Genomic DNA, 19075 nt, shown 5'->3' on the forward strand with positions numbered 1-19075 from the left:
CACACACATGCACAACCACATACAGCAAACCCAAATATATACAAGCACATTCAACAGTACTGTTAGACATATGAGTGCTTTCATCCCTTTATAGAGGAGGCATTGCAATATATACAATATATATCCTGTATGCCTTTCCATATAGCGACCTGTGTATGTATGACCCTATAATCCCTATTGGCCTACGCAGCCACACCGCCACACTCCCCTACACAGCCCCATATGCCCTCGTGCAGTACGACCCCATACATCCTACTACATCCCCTTACAACCCTACTCAGCTCCATACATATGTCTCAGTGCAGCATGAGCCCACACAGTGCTGTACACACCCTGTGAACCAGGTCTAACTTTCCTGCCTCGTACAATCCCATACATCCCTACCCAGCCCCATAGATAGACCATACGTCCCCATGCAGCATACGTCCCCATGCAGCATGACCCCATTCATCCATACAGTCTCATACAGTCCCCCCCTCCGTGAACCAGGTCTCATTACCCCGCTCTAACTCTAATCCGGTGGCCCGCCCAGCCATGACTGCTGCTGAGAGGGAGAGGTTAGGTCAAGAATTAGGTCATAGGCCTAATAACAGCCCACTCCTCCAATTAGCGAGTGGATTACGAAGGGGCATGTGTGCATGTGCGTCAGCACGCTGGCCCCTCCAGCCGCTCCTAATCCAGACACGGCCTCTATGGTAATAGAGGGTCCTGGGAAGACGAAGGAACCCATATTTCCCATTCTTCTGCTCACTAATCCCCTCCTGACTTCATTAAAACACTTGATACCTTCAGGTGTTGCTGATTGTGTCTCGTACACTTTGAGGAGTTGAGGAGAATGCTAGGGTGAGTTAGTGTTCCGTTAGTAGTTGAAGTGGTCCTACGTTCAAAACATTACTACATGGTTCACAGTCAATAAGTAGTCTCGAAAATATACTGAATTGAAATGTTTTCCCTTTTGCTTAACTTTTTCCCTTTATTTTGTCTTGTTTCAATGAGTCGGGGATTGTGCTTAAACTTTTCAGCATAGGGCCTCCCGAGTGGTGCAGTGGTCTAAGGCACTGCATCACAGTGCTAGCTGTGCCACTAGAGATCCTGGTTCGAGTCCAGGCTCTGTCGCAGCCGGCCGCTACCGGGAGACCCATGGGGTGGCGCACAATTGGCCCAGGGTAGGGGAGGGTTTGGTCGACAGGGATGTTCTTGTCCCATCGCGCACTAGCGACTCCTGTGGTGGGCCGGGCGCAGTGCATGCTAACTCGGTCGCCAGGTGTACGGCGTTTCCTCGTTTCCTCCGACACATTGGTGCGGCTGGCTTCCGGGTTAAGTGGGCACTGTGTCAAGAAGCAGTGTGGCTCGGTTGGGTTGTGTTTCGGAGGATGCACGACTCTCGACCTTCGCCTCTCGGGAGTTGCAGTGGTGGGACAAGACTGTAACTACCAATTGGATTCCACGAAAAAAGGGAAAAAATACCCCCCCCCAAAAAATTATTTTCAGCATAATGCTTTCTTCAATGTGGGGGTTTATCCCAAATCTATTACCCATTTGGTTTTACGCATCCAATCAACAAGGCCGAAATAGTGCATTGGTTTTCTACTGAGAGACTATCTCTCTTGAAGTAAAACTGGATCACTTTCAGAAGTCATTGTCAGATACTCTCGGGCTTCTACTGTCTGGCCTGTGTGGTTTTCTCCACAGCCCTACAGCTGATTACATTCTATATGAGACATTTCTATGTTTACATTCTATATGAGGCATTTCTATGTAAGGGATTTGGAGACAACATTCAGACCCCCCCATCGCTATCTATCCCGCCATCAGCCCCCCCATCTGTGTCCATTAGCCATTCATGAACCCACTCATAGCCAATCATTAGGGAGGGAAGGGGTTTGAAGCGATTGCATTCAGAGGAGCGGAGTCTGTGACCGGAGCATACTGATTAATATTTCAACGTCTCCCGTCGAGGAGCTGAGAGCAAGTTTTTGCCCCGCTTAGGCTGTAGAGTAGTGTGTCTCTCTCTCTCTCTCTCTGTGGCTGGCTGCTCTCCCCTTCTCTCTCCCACACGAGTGAGCGATTGAGAGAACGACCCCCCCCCCTTCTCAGACACTTTCTCTACCACATACCACGCACTAACCCCCCCCCCCCCCCCCCCCCCCCCCACTTCTTTCCCTCTCATACACACACAGACAAATGTACAGACCCACACCACCAGACCCTAACTCAATCTGACTTAATTGGGCTCTTTTTGTTTCGGGAAATGGAGGGAGAAGAGGAGGCAGAGGAGGAGGGGTGAAATCCCCCCCCCCCCCCATTCCTCTCTTCCTCCTGACTCACAGCAGAGGGGTATCTCTCCTTCTCTCATTAGTCTAGACAGTGAGACAAGTTACCCCAGCAGACAGGGGCTTCTGTCCCCCCACCACCACCACCACCACCCCCCATTGAGAATCAAACTAGGCAATAAAGCCCCTCATTTATACAGTAGGTTGGCACTTCCAATCTTGAGGGTGAAGCAACCATAAAAATAGAATCCATTTTATTTATATGGAAGCAGCATGGTTCATACAATGTCCACTATATAAAGCACTCTTACTGTATGTGTATGCACTTTAGTGTAAAAGGAAAGGTACCTTGACCTATGAATTCAGCATTATCACTTTGCTATATCACTATCTGTACTCCATTTAAGCAATCTCGGAGGCCTCTCTTGAGGAATGAGTAAGTCCTGAATGAGGCCTGAATGAGCACTTCAAGACTCTCTTAATCTTCAGTATGGGCTTTTGTTTTGTGAAGAAATGCTGCTATAGTGTGTTTGCTTGAGGATGTTGTGTAGTAGGTTCCCATTGAGCTGTTGTACTGTATGGTTGGATATGCAGCATAGTTGTATGTGAAGTGGAAATAATGTATTGTTTGTTCATTCTCATAGACTGAATTTCCAGGAAGTGGATGCGAAATTTCCTTTCGTAGGATAGACAAAGTCATTAATATTAATGAGTTACGTTGGGTGATTGGTTGAGCCTTCTTGGGTGTGTGATGTCACACAGATGCGCTGCAGAGCTGTCTGTTTAGCTTGCTCACCGGCATGAGCAGTAAGCACTGAATTACTTGGGAAACCCAGCTTCAGCTTTATTAATTGTGAAATAAATTGAATCCTCACCAGCTAGCTGCCAATCTATTTTAGTTTCACTGTCCGGTCATTCATAAAACGAGTTCACTAATTGTTATTATTACCTTTACACAAATTGTCTGTTGCTTGATATGAGCCAGTTGACCCAAATCTATCAAAGAATAGGAAATCCACGATTAGTTGGTGAGCTAGCTAGCTACATTTCAGTAATTTAGCTATCCTCCTAAATGCAGTGGTCAGTGGATAAACTAACTATGAGTTGAGCATATTTTGGTGAACACGAACTAGTAGCCAGTTGATGTTGCCCATGGTGGAATCCTATCTAACCAGCTGGCTCCTGAAGCCTATGTGACCTGTCAATGTGCCCTTGAACTCCCGAGTCTAGCTAATGTTAGCTAGCTAGCTAGCATTGCTAGCTGAGCTGTTTCATAAGAAAACGTCTGATGTGACTAGCTAACAAGCCCTCCTTGGCGACAATGTTATTGGGGTGCGGGAATATTAGATATAACAGTCATATTAGATATAACGGTCCTTGAAGTTGGTTGTTACTACTGGTTTTAGATTCGAAGGGAGAGAAGTTGTCCGTCATTGTTTTGTGGCTCAACCAATCACCCGACGGCTATCCTACGAAAGGTAATTTAGATCACTGGACGGCCATAGTGTCTCAAAGAGACAGTGGTAACAGTGCGTTTATATAAAGGAATGTCTCAAGATGGCTCCATAGTTAACAGACGCCTCCATGGTTAAGATCCCCAATGTTCTCCATTCACGCCAAAATTCAAGACCCTCTTTGATCCTCCTTTGTTCTCTTTCTCTCTTTTCTTATTTTCCCTCGTTCCTTCTATAGCTGCCTTTTCTTGACCTATGATTCTGCATATACACTTAATCTTTTCAATGTCATCTGTAGGCGTACACCATAGGTGGGTGTAGCTCTCTGAATAAGTAGACTTGAGTGTAAGTGTATAGCATGTGGTTTATATTGTTGAGGAGCAGTGGTTGGTTTGGTACACAGGGCGTTTAATGAAGATCCCCAGCACCTCTCCACTATTAGACGGGTGCCCTCTACCTCTCCCTACTTCACCCCCCCACCTCTCTCCCTAGTTGCCTTTCCCTCGGGGGATAGTTGGCAGGGAGCAGGCCGGCTGCTATGGCAACAAGGAGCCTCCCTCTCCCACAGGTCTCCTTAGCAACTAGTAGCTTGGCATTGCGGTAATGATGAGCGTGCCCACGGTGCCAGGCTCTTTGTGTGTGTGTGTGTGTGTGTGTGTGTGTGTGTGTGTGTGTGTGTGTGTGTGTGTGTGTGTGAGTGTGTGAGTGAGTGAGTGAGTGAGTGAGTGAGTGAGTGAGTGAGTGAGTGAGTGAGAGAGAGAGAGAGAGAGAGAGAGAGAGAGAGAGAGAGAGAGAGAGAGAGAGAGAGAGAGAGAGAGAGAGAGAGAGAGAGAGAGAGAGAGAGAGAGAGAGAGAGAGAGAGAGAGAGAGAGAGAGAGAGAGAGAGAGAGAGAGAGAGAGAGAGAGAGAGAGAGAGAGAGAGAGAGAGAGAGAGAGAGAGAGAGAGAGAGAGAGAGAGAGAGAGAGAGAGAGAGAGAGAGAGAGAGAGAGAGAGAGAGAGAGAGAAGTTTATGTGAGAAGATGAACGTGTGAGGGAGAAGTTGTGTGTTATTGCATGACTGATACATGTGATATATGTGTAGACATGCCTGAGTTTTGATCTAAACGTAATCTGTACCTCACAAGTAATGATGGCTACCCTACTGTGTGTGCGTGTGTGCGTGCCTGCCTGCTTGCGAGGCGTTCGTGCATGTATGCGTGTGTTTTCTGCATCTTTGGACGCTTCCATCTGATTGCAATGATATAATTTGTCTCTGTGCTATGAAATTGCAAGTAATTAAAGGGACTATTCTATACATTTTGCATGCCATAAGGCAACCGCTGCTGAATGAGTTTCCTGCTCTGCTGAAATTATATTAAACCCTGAGAATGGTGTTTATTAAAGTCTGATCAGAGGTGTGTACTGACCTTTAGAATGCGGGAAATTAGATTCTTATTATTATGAACGAGATTATGTTGGAGAGTGAGAGGAGGCGAAAACCGCGACGGCATTGATTCCATTGTTGCATTGTCTGTTTCTTTGTATGTGGCAGAGGGTGGTTTCAATATAATCAAATCCACACTCCGCCCACCTGTGGGCCATTAAAAGACCTGACTCAAGCACACACACAAATAGACACACACACACACACACACCTACTCTTCCTTGCAAAAATTAAAAGAAAAAAGCTGTAAAAGCCTCTCCAGAAACGTGCATGACTTTACGATAGCATGATGGCAGGCCCAGTGGAAAATGTGAGTCTTATGAATCCCCAGACTTTGGGTGAAGTGTGAGCTGTGAGCAGGCGGCAGCCCCCACAGGTGGACCAACCCAAACACCTGTTTTGTGAATCCTCACAGGGGAAAGTGAAGCCTACCTCCCATAGCCCCTGTGGAAAACCATACCCTCTTGCATGTGCCCGCCTTGTGCCTGCCTTGTGCCCTCCCTGGCACAGGTCTTACCCACGTTTGGCGTGGGTGTCAGACGTGATTGCGAGCCCAGGCGGGGGCTTTCATCGCGTGGGTGTCATAGATGTCGTGTCCCCCTCACGCCGGCCAACTGGAAAGCCGCCACGATCGTCCTGGCATTCCGTGGTGGATTTTCCGATTCCCTATCCTGGTCTCAGATGGTCTGCTAATCTGTTAGCGGCTATTTTTAGCCGCCAAAGCTCGTGCAGCCCTGTGCAGCCCTTGATGCACTGTTCCACACCCGACCGCTAACCATCCCCCTTGGTGCTTATAGAAGTATAGAGGCAATGATTTGCCAGGGACTGGCTGCAATTAGAACACAGCCAAGCAGGAATTCCCCACCAACTCCATTACACCCTCTCCCCACAGACTTCCTGACTGTGGGCACCATGGCATATGGCAGCTCAAACTCTCAATTGACTTTCTCTCTTTTCCCTTTGGAATGGCACTGAGTGGTGTATGGAATGATGTAGCAATTCTGAAAGTGCTTTGTATTGTCATAAGAGGGGGAACTGGCCTTGTCTAAGTAAGGCTCTAATGGCTAAGGTTCTCTGGACTATATCTTAGGTACACAGATAGTAGCCAATGGTCTGTACTGTAGCTCAACCTGGTTCCTAGCCTAGGTTTCTAACAGGGCTTGCCATGACTACACAACTAGACCTACTTGATAGTTCTGTGACTATGTACTATGGACATACATTGGACCATATCAGTGGCACTAGGTTGTAGTGATAAGTTGGTTGCATTCACTAGGAAAAGTAAAATACCAAATGCTGGCCCTAAGGTAATCTACCGAAGGTCCTACAGAGTGTTCAATCAGGACTCATTTGTGGATGAGATTAAGAATGTGCAATGGTTAGATGAGTGTAGTAAGGATGATCCTGAAATGTCACTTAAGTTTGTTTATGAAATTATTTTTGAGTATTGCTGATAAGCATGCCCCTTTAAGAAAATGCACTGTGAGGTCAAACGGTGCCCCATGGATTGATGATGAGCTGAGAAATGTAATGATTCAACGTGATGATGCCAAAAAAGCAGCAGATAAATCTGGCACTCTGTTTGTTAAGCAAAGTTATTGTAAATTAAGAAATATTGTGACCAAGCTAAACAAAGGAAAAAATTGATGAAGTAAAGAGTGATGGGAAACTGTGGAGAACGTTGAATGCTATTATGGGTAGGAATTCGAACATGTCCACCTCTTTTGTTGAATCAGAGGGTATATTTATCACAAAACCACATGACATCGCAAACTACTTTAATGAATATTTTACAGGCAAAGTGGACAAGTTGAGGAATGCCATGAGTCCAACTGATGGCTCCATGTCATATACCCTTATAAAAGACTGTATCATGAAGGAGAGGCAATGCATGTTGTAATTTCACCAAGTAGAAAGGGAAGAGGTTGAAAGGATGCTGTTGTCTCTTTCGGATGACAAGTCACCTGGTACAGATAATCTTGATGCCAAATTGCTTAGAGTTACAGCTAACCAAATATCTACCCCAATCTCTCATATTTTTAATAAGTGCTTGATGTATGGGGTGTGCCCAGAAGTCTGGAAAGAGTCAAAGGTTATTCCAGTACCTAAGGATAAATCTGCATTCACTGCTCCTAATAGTCGTCCTATAAGCTTGCTGCCTGTGTTAAGTAAATTATTGGAAAAAATGGTATCTGTACAAATCAAGGATTATTTCTCATGTAATGGTCTGATAACGGGTTTCCAGCATGCATACAAAGAAGGGCATTCTATGAGTACGGCCTTAGCACAAATGACAGATGATTGGTTAAAGAGTATGGATGACAGGAGGTTAGTTGGTGCAGTGTTGCTAGATTTCAGTGCTGCTTTTGATGTAATTGAGCATGAACTGTTACTAGGTAAACGCAAATGTTATGGTTTTAAGTCTGCAGCTCTATCCTGGACAGAAAGCTATCTATCCAGGAGAAGGCAGTAAAGATATACACTGTGGTGTTCCTCAAGGAAGCTGCCAAGGCCCACTTCTCAACTCTATCTTTACTAATGATTTACCTTCAGCAATGAACAAAGCAAGAGTGGTAGTGTATGCTGATGACTCTACAATGTATAGCGCAGCATCAGAATGTAATGAGTTAACAGATGTACTGAGTAGTGAACTAAGAATGGTGTCTGAGTGGGTTGATATGAACAAATTGGTGTTTCTAAAACTAAATGTATTGTATTTGGTTCAAGATATATGCTTGCTGAGGATCCCCAATTGAATTTGTCGATGGATAGAACGCATGTAGAGCAAGTGAAAAAAACAACACTACTAGGCGTCATGTTGGACGCAGCTTTATCATGGTCAGAACACATATATAATATTGTTATTAAGATGTGTAAGGGAATTGCTGTTACAAGAAAATGTTCAGAGTATGTAACATCTAGCACTCTGAATCAGGTGATTCAATCCCTGGTCATATCATACTTAGAGGACTGTCCAGTTATATGGTCATCTGCAGCAAAGAAAGATATAAAAAAGCTCAAAATTGCTCAAAACAGGGCTGCCCGATTAGCTCTTCATTGCTCTATCCGTATGAATATTATCAAAATGCATCAGAATCTCTCATGGCTTCACGTTGAAAACAAACTACTATCCAGTCTTCTGATTTTCTTTAGGAATGTTCTATTTTTCAAAAAAACACATTATTCTTCAGACCAGTTAGTACATACTAGCAACACACATAACCACCAAACCAGACAGGTAAATTCAGGGCATCTAAGACAACCCAAGCCAAGGATAAATCGCCTTAAACCTACAGTTTTATATAGAGCTATAGCTGAATGGAACTCTTTACCAATCCATATTTCTCAGGCAAAAAGTAAATCCACCTTCAAGAAAAAAAATGAAAATGAAAGAACATCTAATGCGATAGACCATATAACTGGACAGGAAAAAGAAAGCATCAACTGAATTTTAAATGTGTTACCTGTCAGGTATTTTAATTGTCTGTATTGTCTACTTGTTAAATGTTTGTAAAGTCTTAATTTGTAATTGTTTGTAATGTCTTATTAATTGGTGTTGGACCCCAGGAAGATTAGCTAACGTTACGGCGTTAGCTAATGGGGATCCTAATAAAAATTAACACATTCCGTGACCATGGCAATGATGATGGCATTACATTTTTGTCATTCAGCAGATGCTCTTATCCAGAGCGACTTACAGGAGAAATTAGGGTTAAGTGACTTGCTCAAGGGCACATCGCCAGATTTGTCACCTAGTTGCTAGGGTATTCGAACCAGCGACCTTTCGGTTACTGGCCCAATGCTCTTAACCGTAAGGCTACCAGCCGCCCCTGTGGCATGTGGCGGCTAAATTAGTTTCTCACCTAATGAAAGAAGGTCTTCTTTTCTAAATCTTTTCAATTTGGTCGCAGTCCAGAAAACAGGCTTGTCCATCTGCTCATCTGTCTCCTTAAAGTAGGCTCTCCTCCTCTAAAGGGATTTTAATCAACGTCTGACTTTGGGCTTCCTTCGCAGGCAACAAGATCTGTGTTCCTGTCTGTACCTGTGCCACTTGGGATAGCGTGCTTTATCCGCTCTGTTCCGTATAGAGCCATATCTTAGCTACCATTAGGCCCTTCAGTCCCCTTGAAGCCCTCCCATCCCTCCACTCCACCCCACCCCACCCCTGTAGACAGAGAATGCTGAATGCACCAACCCCCCGATTCCCATTAATCTATGCGCCTCTAAATTCTTTATTTCCCTTCAAAGGGGGACAAGCCGAGCCGTGACATCAATCACGGGAAGCGAATATTTAGCCGGTGCTAATTTCCATCAATAGCCTGGAGACAGGCTTAGCTGACAAAACTCATTCCTTTGCCTGAACAAAACTGCTTGTGTTTGAGCCTCCACCTCCCCCCTCCTCTGCAGAGGCACAAACAGGCATCACAATAAACACAGCCAGAGCCTCTCCTGGTCCCCCTTGATTTGTGCTTTTCTAATGAATGGTGTGCCATGAGGAGATACCCATAGACAGCAGAGGAGCATAATGGCTTTTTTCTGTATGAAATGGGATTGATAAACACAGATTGAGTACATGGCAAATTCCAGACAGATGCTCGTCTTTGCAGAACGAACATGCCAGTCATCCAACCCTTTAAGTTATTTGAACCGGGTGAGTGGTTTCTTTTGGCGTTCCCATTCGAGCCGTCTTGTCTTTGGGCTCGTCACTCAGTTCTATTTGAATGAGTACACTCTCTCTCCACAAGATGGGCCCTAAACAGTTTGACCTGTTTCTTCTATCCCCTCTTGTGAGTACGTGGGGGGTAGAGGGGCCCCATTTTGAGGGCAGCCCATTGTGTGGCTCGAACGGTTCTCACACACTGGGCTCCACGCTATACCTCCACATTCCCACCCCTCTACCCCCCTTACCCCCTCTATCCCAGCTGCCCGCCATGCCAGCCAGCCAGTCAAACCAACCCAGACGGTCTATTGCCCCCCCACCACCACTCTCACCACAGTCTTAATGGCAGATTGCTACCCTGGGAGTGGCGGCAGAGGGGACACATTGGTATTGCGCCAGGCTGGGCAACTGGGCACTCTCACCCTACTCACGGAATGCCGGGGGTATCCTCGGGGCAAGGGCATTGGAAAGGGAGCCATATCGCCTTCACAAAGCTAGTCCAATAGAAGATCTTCCTACAGACAGTCAGACCTTGATGTGTCTAAAGCCAAGCCTTAGCACTGAAGGCTATTAAGTTGAATCGATTCTCCAAGTTGAACTGCCTGCTCCAGATCCAAAATCAAACTCAGTGGGTGTGTGGAGGGAGGACTGAGCAGGAATCAATGTGAATGGCCAGAACGCTGAGGGGCAAATTAAAGGGTTTGAAAGAGAGGGGAATTATTGACCATGACCAGGGCCCGTTTTGTTTTTGTTCATTTTCGGAACATGAACAAAGCTTGGTCGATCCAAAACAGGAAGTCTTGTAGTCTCTATTCGCTTGACTTTGAACAAGTACCCGGTCTTGGAAAAGGAGAAATCCCTTTCTGCTGCTCTGAGGTCACCTGTGTTGGAAAGAGCGTGAACATGTCAGATTTGAGGAGGATAATAGGTCTTAAATGTAATCTAGGGGGCAAAGAGGGCTGTGGTGGAGTGGCTTGGTGGAGAGCGAATAAAGAAGACGTAAGTCAAGTATCAGGATCGTGGGCTCTAATGAGAGTTGAGCTCAAGCCGATTGTCTCTCTGGGGCCACACCATATAAATATAATTACTAGAAAGGACATTCCCATTCAAGTCAATGTTAGTTATGTGATGGTGAACCGGCTGCCATATTGAATGTACCCATGAGTGTTCTGTGAACTTGATGTGGTCTGAGGGGCTTTACCATTTTAGTAATTATATTTCTATGTGCTACACAGTCCTCCACTGGCTACAATAGTTCTATAATCGGACAGATGCCCTTTTCACAAATAACAGTGTAAGGCTACTGCAAGCTGGCTGTTGTTGTTTAAAATCCCACTCAGTGATATTTACATATCCATAGAAGTTTGATTTGACAACTTTTGATATACAGTACGTCTGTTTACTTAAGTCGGATGGGATCAAGCAATACATTTTGTGTGTTAGCTCTCCCTTTCACTTCATTTATTATTTCTGCCTTCCACAATATGTATTGTATAAATCAGCCTGATTTCTATAGGAGATAGCTGCCGGACCAAGGGTTGGAATGTGTGTTCCGTGTCATTGTATGTTTTTGTGTGCTTCCCTTCATTTGTCTGGTCCTGAAAGCCAGGGGGCTGAAGAAACATTTTATCAAAATGTAATAGACAAGAAAGTTTTTAAAATCTATTATTTTATAAGCCTGTGGGGAGAAATATGGAAAAAGCCACCCTCGAGGACAAACTCAAAGTAAGGTATTCCGCTTAGCTCTGTCAGATAGGACATTGAATTGTGGTTGTATTACATGGCCTTGTAGACCATGGCCTTTCCTCCCATTGTCTTACATGGACAGGTTGCGTAACAAAGGAATCTCCTTAGTCTGCCCCCTCATCTTCCTCCCCCCATTGGATCATACCGTATCTGGACTGCCTGCGGTACACACGATGACCTGGCAGTGGACTGTGTGAGACACCCAGCTGGGAGTGCCCCGAATCAACTCCAGGATTAGCCTGGGATTACTCGGGATGGAGTGGGATTAGCACCGGCTGCCTGCGACTGCCTGTTTTGGGGGCGTGAGTGAGAGGGGCATGGGCCGGCCAAATTGCCCCTGACTCAGCCCGAGATTGGGCGAGAGGCCAGGGCTAGGCTACACCCACACAGGGAGGGACACCTGTAACCTGGAAGGGCTATTCTTAGTCCTTAAACCCACACCCAAACAGGATGACTACTACTGAGAAACCCCGGGTTTGAAAACAAAACAGAAAGGCCGGCAGACAGGAAGCAAACAGCTAGCTGACTACGCCATCATGGTCGACTTACCCACGCAATGGCTGTCTCCCAAATGGCACCATATTCCCTATATAGTGCTCCACTTTTGAACAGAGCCCTATGGCCCCTGGTCAAATGTAGTGCATTATACAGGGCATAGGGAGCCATTTGGGACATAACCAATCTCTTAAATCTCTCTTAAGCAGGTGGATTCAGGATTCATCAGATAAAGAGGGCTTGGGGATGATGTTCAAATCCCTCTCCCAAGTCTATAGCAGGTTACTTTTTTGATCATACATGCTACATTTGGAACAGATCAGAGATCATATGCAGTAGCGGCTTCAACTGGTCTGGTTCCATTAAAGGAGGTTAATTTTAATTCGGCCTTAAATCATTCTGTCATCTAACCTGATGGACAATATTTGTTATGATCTGATAAGATAATGTTCTGGTATGGGAGAGACAGGTATACTCTGTTTTTTCTTGGATACTTTTACCCCTTTTTCTCCCCAATTTCGTGATATCCAATTGGTAGTTACAGTCTTGTCCCATCGCGGCAACTCCCTACAGACTCAGGAGAGGTGAAGGTCGAGAGCCATGCGTCCTCCGAAACACGACCCTGCCAAGCTGCACTGCTTCTTGACACACTGCTCACTTAACCCGGAAGCCAGCCGCACCAATGTGTTGGAGGAAACACCGTCCAGCTGGCGACCGAAGTCAGTTTGCAGGCACCCGGCAACCACAAGGAGTCGCCAGAGCGCGATGGGACAAGGAAATCCCAGCCGGCCAAACCCTCCCCTAACCCGGACGACGCTGGGCCAATTGTGCGCCACCTTATGGGTCTCCCATGTGACACAGCCTGGGATCGAACCCGGGTCTGTAGTGATGCCTCAAGCACTGCGATAAGGTATACCCTTTTTACACTAGCAAGCCGGACCGAACCTTGCTGAACGAAGCTGTTTGAGCTGGCTGGGTATCCACCATAGTTGCTCGAACTGTGCTGAAAAGCACAATGTGAAAATAAAATATGTGAGCCAACAGTTCCTGGTTGGCACGATAGTGTGAAAAGGGTAGTAGTCGGCTCAGGCACGTAGTTGCCCGCCCCTACTGCCGACCAGGCATCCCCAACGGACTGGCACGGCCCAGATGAAAGAAAGGCTGTTTAGAGTTAGAGAGAGAGCTGCAGCATCAAACAACCAACGTTTCTCCTCATCCCCCACTACCCTTACTCTGCCTCCCTGCTCTAACCACCACAATATCATATACTCCCTCTCCTGCACGTTTACCAACAGTTGCCATGGTTACCCAATGCTCGAGGTGTCACAGCGAGACAACCGAAAAGAGGCATTCACAGATCACCTGAATTCAGTCAGTCGCCCCTTTTCAGTTGGTGCTCTACAATTTGATTTGTGTGTACTCAGACTGTGTCATTCGCCATGAATACAAATAATGTACAACACAATGGTGCTGTTGAAAGTATGAATGCTTAAATTACACCACATGTACCTCAATCTGAAACAATCTAATATAGCAGTATAGTACCAATGTAAGGCTTAGCCACACTAGGTGCTTTGGTTTCATTTTGCCGTTCAAGTTTCAGAATAACAACAAAAGCAGAACAGAACAACTATTGTCAATCAATCAATATTTCTTAGTGTTCACTTGGCCTTCACTTGGCCTTGAACGAAAAGTCTAATACACCTACGAATAGTTTTTTGGATGAGAAAGTGAATGAACAGAGACATCTATTGAGACTTTATCATTGAATTTGAGTGTTCAAAACAAAATTGGGAAAGAAAGTGACATACAATAAAAAATATTTCTCTCAGCAGTAAATAATGATTACAGTATATTAAGAAACACAAGAGACATGGAGAGAGGGAGGAAAGGAAAGTTCTCCTGAGTGGCGCAGTGGTCTAAGGCAAACTGTGCCACTAGAGATCCTGGTTCGAATCCAGGCTCTGTCGCAGCCGGCCGCGACCGGGAGACTCATGGGAGGCGCACAATTGGCCCCAGCGTCGTCCAAGGTAGGGGAGGGAATGGCCGGCAGGGATGTAGCTCAGTTGATAGAGCATGGCGTTTGCAACGCCAGGGTTGTGGGTTCGATTCCCACGGGGGGCCAGTATAAAAAAATATATATATATGTATTCACTAACTGTAAGTCGCTCTGGATAAGAGCGTCTGCTAAATGGGGATGAGAAGAAAGGAGAGAAGCAACAAGTTGCAGAGAGCTTAGAGTAGAGAAGGCTATAAAGAGAGAGAATACTGATAAACGAGAAACAAAGATAAAAGGTGAGAGGGGAGAAGGTGATGGAAAGAGAGAGGGTTATTGAGACAGAAAATTAATAAGGTGATAGAGAGTCTGTGTAGGTAGGAGGTGGTTGGTGGGCTCCATCCATTATCCCTGGTAGCTCCTAGCTCAATCTTCCGATCCATCTTCACACTCAGGCCATGGGAGAGGGGGCTGGTGCTGGGCCAGACTGGCAGCCACATCAAACACTATCCCCAGCCAGGCACGTCGAACCAGGGATTAGCTTACATCCACCAGGCTGAGGAGAAGAAGTGGAGAGGAAAGAGACAGAGGGAAGGAGAAAGAGGGAGGGATACCCTCCGCTTCACAGAGATAAAGTGGACGTAGTGTCTTCAGTTCAGACGAAATCTTTGGCACTCTCACCTGATAGGTCACACAAAGAGTCTGGCTCACTCCAGTTTAGACTACAGAGTGAAGAACAGATTTTCGTGAGTCCACTGTTTGGTAAAGACACAAGTAGCTAGTTTGTAGACCCATGATGGTAAATAGGCGGGAGAGTTACTGAGAGTCTGGGTCACTTTGTAGACTACTGAGAGTTATACTACAAAGCATGATCAATGAGTTAGCCAGCTAACCTAAATATTCTGAAATAACTTTTTATTTTTGTTGAAAGATGAGCTTGAAATGGACATGGTCTAATTGACTCAACAACCAAAAACACATATCTTAGTTTAGATGTCTTAATGAACAAGAACATCTGTAGTTATTTAGGGTTGTTTATCAAAGTTAGCTCTCATTTATCCTGCTTTGTAGTATACCCCTCTGGGCTACCTAGCTGACAATTGAGTTCTGGGCCCATTTTTTCAAAAGTTATCTATCTGGATTTCGCCTATAGGATAGGATTGAATGTATAGAAATATAATTATTAGAATGGGCCATTGATTGACTGGGGACTCCCATTCTATTCATTCTATTTCTATGCATTTAATCCTATCCGATAGGTGAAATCCGGATAGATAACTTTTGCAAAACTGGGCCCTGGTGTCTACAGTTTAGTAGGCAGACAAGGCACTAGTAAGTCTTTTGTAGACCCATGATGGTGAGTTGATAGCAGCTCTATAAGCATAAACACAAACTTTCTGGTACATATTGATCAGACAAGCTCTTCTTGGAAGGGGAATCCACACACTCCCCAGTGGCATCAATGTGTGTGAGATAAGCATTTAAACAGTAATTAATACGGAGTAGCAGGCTTGGGATCAGATTGGCAGGTTGCGCGTCGTCAAAGTCGCTGAAACTCTAGTTTCCTCTCCAACAAACAGTTGTTTCATATGAAAAAGGTCATATGCATACTTGATTCAGCTAATGTCTACAGATGAGGAGAGTTATGATGCAGTGGGACACGCACAAAGGCAACCAGAACTCATTGCCTGGAATTCACACACTATGCTCACCCAGAGCTAAAGTGTGACATTTAGTGGCAGCGGTGGGATCCAGTGTGTTAAACAGTGAAAATGCTTACCATCCATAATATGATGAACAATGTAACGTGCACTCTAAATCAACCTCTCTCTCTCTCTCTCTCTCTCTCTCTCTCTCTCTCTCTCTCTCTCTCTCTCTCTCTCTCTCTCTCTCTCTCTCTCTCTCTCTCTCTATCTATCTATGTCTGCAGAACTCCATCCGACACAACCTGTCCCTCCACACGCGCTTCATCCGGGTGCAGAACGAGGGCACGGGCAAGTCCTCCTGGTGGATGCTCAACCCTGAGGGGGGCAAGATGGGCAAGGCCCCTCGCCGGCGTACCGTGTCCATGGACAACAGCACCAAGTACCTGAAGAGCAAGGGCCGGGTCAGCCGCAAGAGGGTGGGCAGGCCGGGGATTAGTTCTGGGGCTCCAGTGGGGCTCCAGGCTTCCCCTGAGCAGGGTAGCCCACTGGGGAAGGTTCTCCCATGCAACGTAGGGGGAGCTGGGGGTGTGGAGGGAGAGTTTGACGCCTGGACGGAGCTCCACTCCCGGGCTAGTTCGTCCACTTCGACCCTGAGCGGGCGTCTGTCGCCTATTCTGGCCGAGGGCGAGCTGGAAGAGTCAGAGGAAGGCGGGCTGTCCTGCTCGGCCTCTCCCCACCTCTACCCCTCCCCCTCCTCCAGCGCCCGCTCCCCGGCCATGGGGGCCGCGGGAGGCCACTGTCCACCCGTGGAGCAGCTGCCCCAGCTGGCTAATCTCACGGGGGCGATCAGCCTGGAGGAGAGGCTCCTGGAGGAAGGCTACCACCATCATCATCCTCACCCGGCGGCGCACCACAAACTCCCCCCGGTCTATCATTACAACCCTGGGGTTAAAGGTCAGGGGTCGTACTGCGGCGCGGTCTACAGCCAGGCTGGGATGGGCATGCTGCGCCACCACTCGCCCATGCAGACCATCCAGGAGAATAAGCCTGCTAGCTTCTCCGGCACCATGCGGGCCTACTCAGGGACCAACGCCCTGCAGAGCCTGCTGACAGGGGGCCCAGGGGTTCCAGGGGGCCCCGGAGGGCCACAGCAGTACTGTGCCAAGGACATGATACTGGGCCAGGAGAGGGATGCCCACCCCATGATGGGGCCCTCCACGAACGGAGTGAGCTCCACCCGTCACAACCATCACCCTGGACACAACGGACATGCAGCACACAGTCACCATGGCACTCACACAAACCACAACTCGGCTCACGGCCACAACGGAACTCAGAGCCATAACCACAACCCTGTGACCAACCACAACAACCATAACCACAACCACAACCACAACTCTCCTCATCTTGGCCACAACCTCAGTCAGAACCACAGCAACCACACAACACACACACCGACTCGAGCCCCAGCCCTGGCCCCACGCATCAGCAGTGGACACCTCCAGCCCTATAGCCACAAAGCCCCCTATCTGTACAGCCCCCCTTCCCACGCCCACCTCCCCGCTTCCACCACCCTGCCACCCAACCCGGCCAGCATGCTGGGGATGCCCCAGGACTCCTGCCACCTGGCCACCGCACCCCACCCCTCGCACCCCTGCCACAACACTTACCCCAGCCCCCAACATCAAGGAATGGGCAATGGACTGTACCACCACCAACGGGGCATGGTGGGAGGCGGCACAGGTGGCAGCTACTATGGTAGCTCATACCACCAGCCTCACCCCCACGAGAGACTACCAGCTGACCTGGATCTGGATATCTTCCATGGGAGCTTGGACTGCGACGTGGAGTCCATCCTCCTCCACGATATCATGGACTCTGGAGAGGAAATGGACTTTAACTTTGACAGCTCCCTGGCCCAGGGGATGGGCATCGGGATGGGCATGAGTGGACTGGCAGGCCCTCAGCAAGCCCACAACAACCAGAGCTGGGTGCCCGGCTGAGACATTACCCAGAGTGCTTCAGGGCAGGCCTCAGAAAGACTCTACAACCCAGAGTGCTGCAGGCCAGCCCTCACTGCCCCTCAGATAGACAGACTCCACCCCCTCCCCACTAACATGTTGGGGAGCACTGTGCTTAACTGTGTTTTCCTGGACTGAAAACAGAGGAGATGGGACAAACACTCAGTCACTCACTCCCCATCCCTTTCTATGTAGTGTTATAAAATGCCCCCGTCCTATCCCTCCCTGCCCGGACTCCCTCTGGAGATTCTAGCTCATGTCACATTGGTTTTTCTCACATCAGCTGTATACTGTGATGACAATCTCAACTGTGTAGTTGCCCAACATTGTCCCCTTCTCATCTACTATCATGAGACCTGAACTCACCAAGCACTTTAAAACAAGTGGGCCAGACTCCACAGCTCACTCACATACAGACCTGGGTTCAAATACTATTCAAAATCGTTTGCAACACTTTATCTGGGCTTGATTAAGTTTGCCTGGTGCAATGGAACCAATAGAATTGTCGCAAAAGTGCTAACCCCGCCTATCTTGCACTCCAGGAAGAATACAGCAAACACTAAACGTATTTGAAATATCTCAAATGGTATTTGGACCCAGGTCTGCTCACGTAGCAGGCAAATTCATGCAGAGTTTGGCTGTTTGCAAGGCGGGTACGGTATTTGACATATCATTTTGCTGAACAAATCAAGAAAGTGCAAGAATCAGGATCTGTAGATACATTTGTGGCATATATTTATAATGGGGTTGCTATGCTGCTATGCTGTAACGTTTACAGTCAGTGGGAAGCAGGAAAAATGTCAACAAAGATTGCTGATTGATTGGTTATTTGGTCTCTTTGTCGTTGGCTCCTATTAGGTCAAATCATATTATACATTTTGGAAAAGACTCTTACAATGACCTGTGCCTCCTCACTGACCTAATTGAAAACTATAATCTGGTACTTTACTTTACTGTGCAAGTGAAAATGTATGTTATATTAGTCGGTTGCATTCTGTCATTATGTTAATTGAATTAATCTTTGGAATAATCAGAAGACAAAATTCAAAATGGCGTATCACCTTGCCTCAACCAGGGTTTCTTTTCTCTTTAACCTCTCTCTCTCTCTCTCTCTCTCTCTCTCTCTCTCTCTCTCTCTCTCTCTCTCTCTCTCTCTCTCTCTCTCTCTCTCTCTCTCTCTCTCTCTCTCTCTCTCTCTCTCTCTCTCTCTCTCTCTCTCTCTCTCTCTCTCTCTCTCTCTCTCTCTCTCCCTGTCTCCCTCCTGCCAACAGAGACAAAGTGATCATCCCTCAGACCGACACATTAAACTGTGCTTGATTGAAATTCAGCATCTTGCTTTTAATCTCCAAAGTGATGCTGC

The 19075-nt window shown here is 46.9% G+C and overlaps 1 protein-coding gene across 1 annotated transcript in view; it reads left to right on the forward strand.

Moving 5' to 3' along the window:
• Positions 1-17697, forward strand: part of LOC311114534 (forkhead box protein O6-like) — a gene marked incomplete at both ends in the record, with an annotated part of 37793 nt that extends 20096 nt beyond the window's left edge. The window contains one exon of the mRNA XM_084157205.1: positions 15979-17697. Within this exon, the coding sequence (XP_084013331.1) occupies positions 15979-17697 (1719 nt within the window). The remainder of the gene's footprint in view (positions 1-15978) is intronic.
• Between the last annotated feature and the right edge of the window lie 1378 nt (positions 17698-19075).

Source organism: Coregonus lavaretus, assembly GCF_964263955.1.
Source record: "Coregonus lavaretus genome assembly, chromosome: 3".
NCBI classification, from domain to species: Eukaryota; Metazoa; Chordata; class Actinopteri; order Salmoniformes; family Salmonidae; genus Coregonus; species Coregonus lavaretus.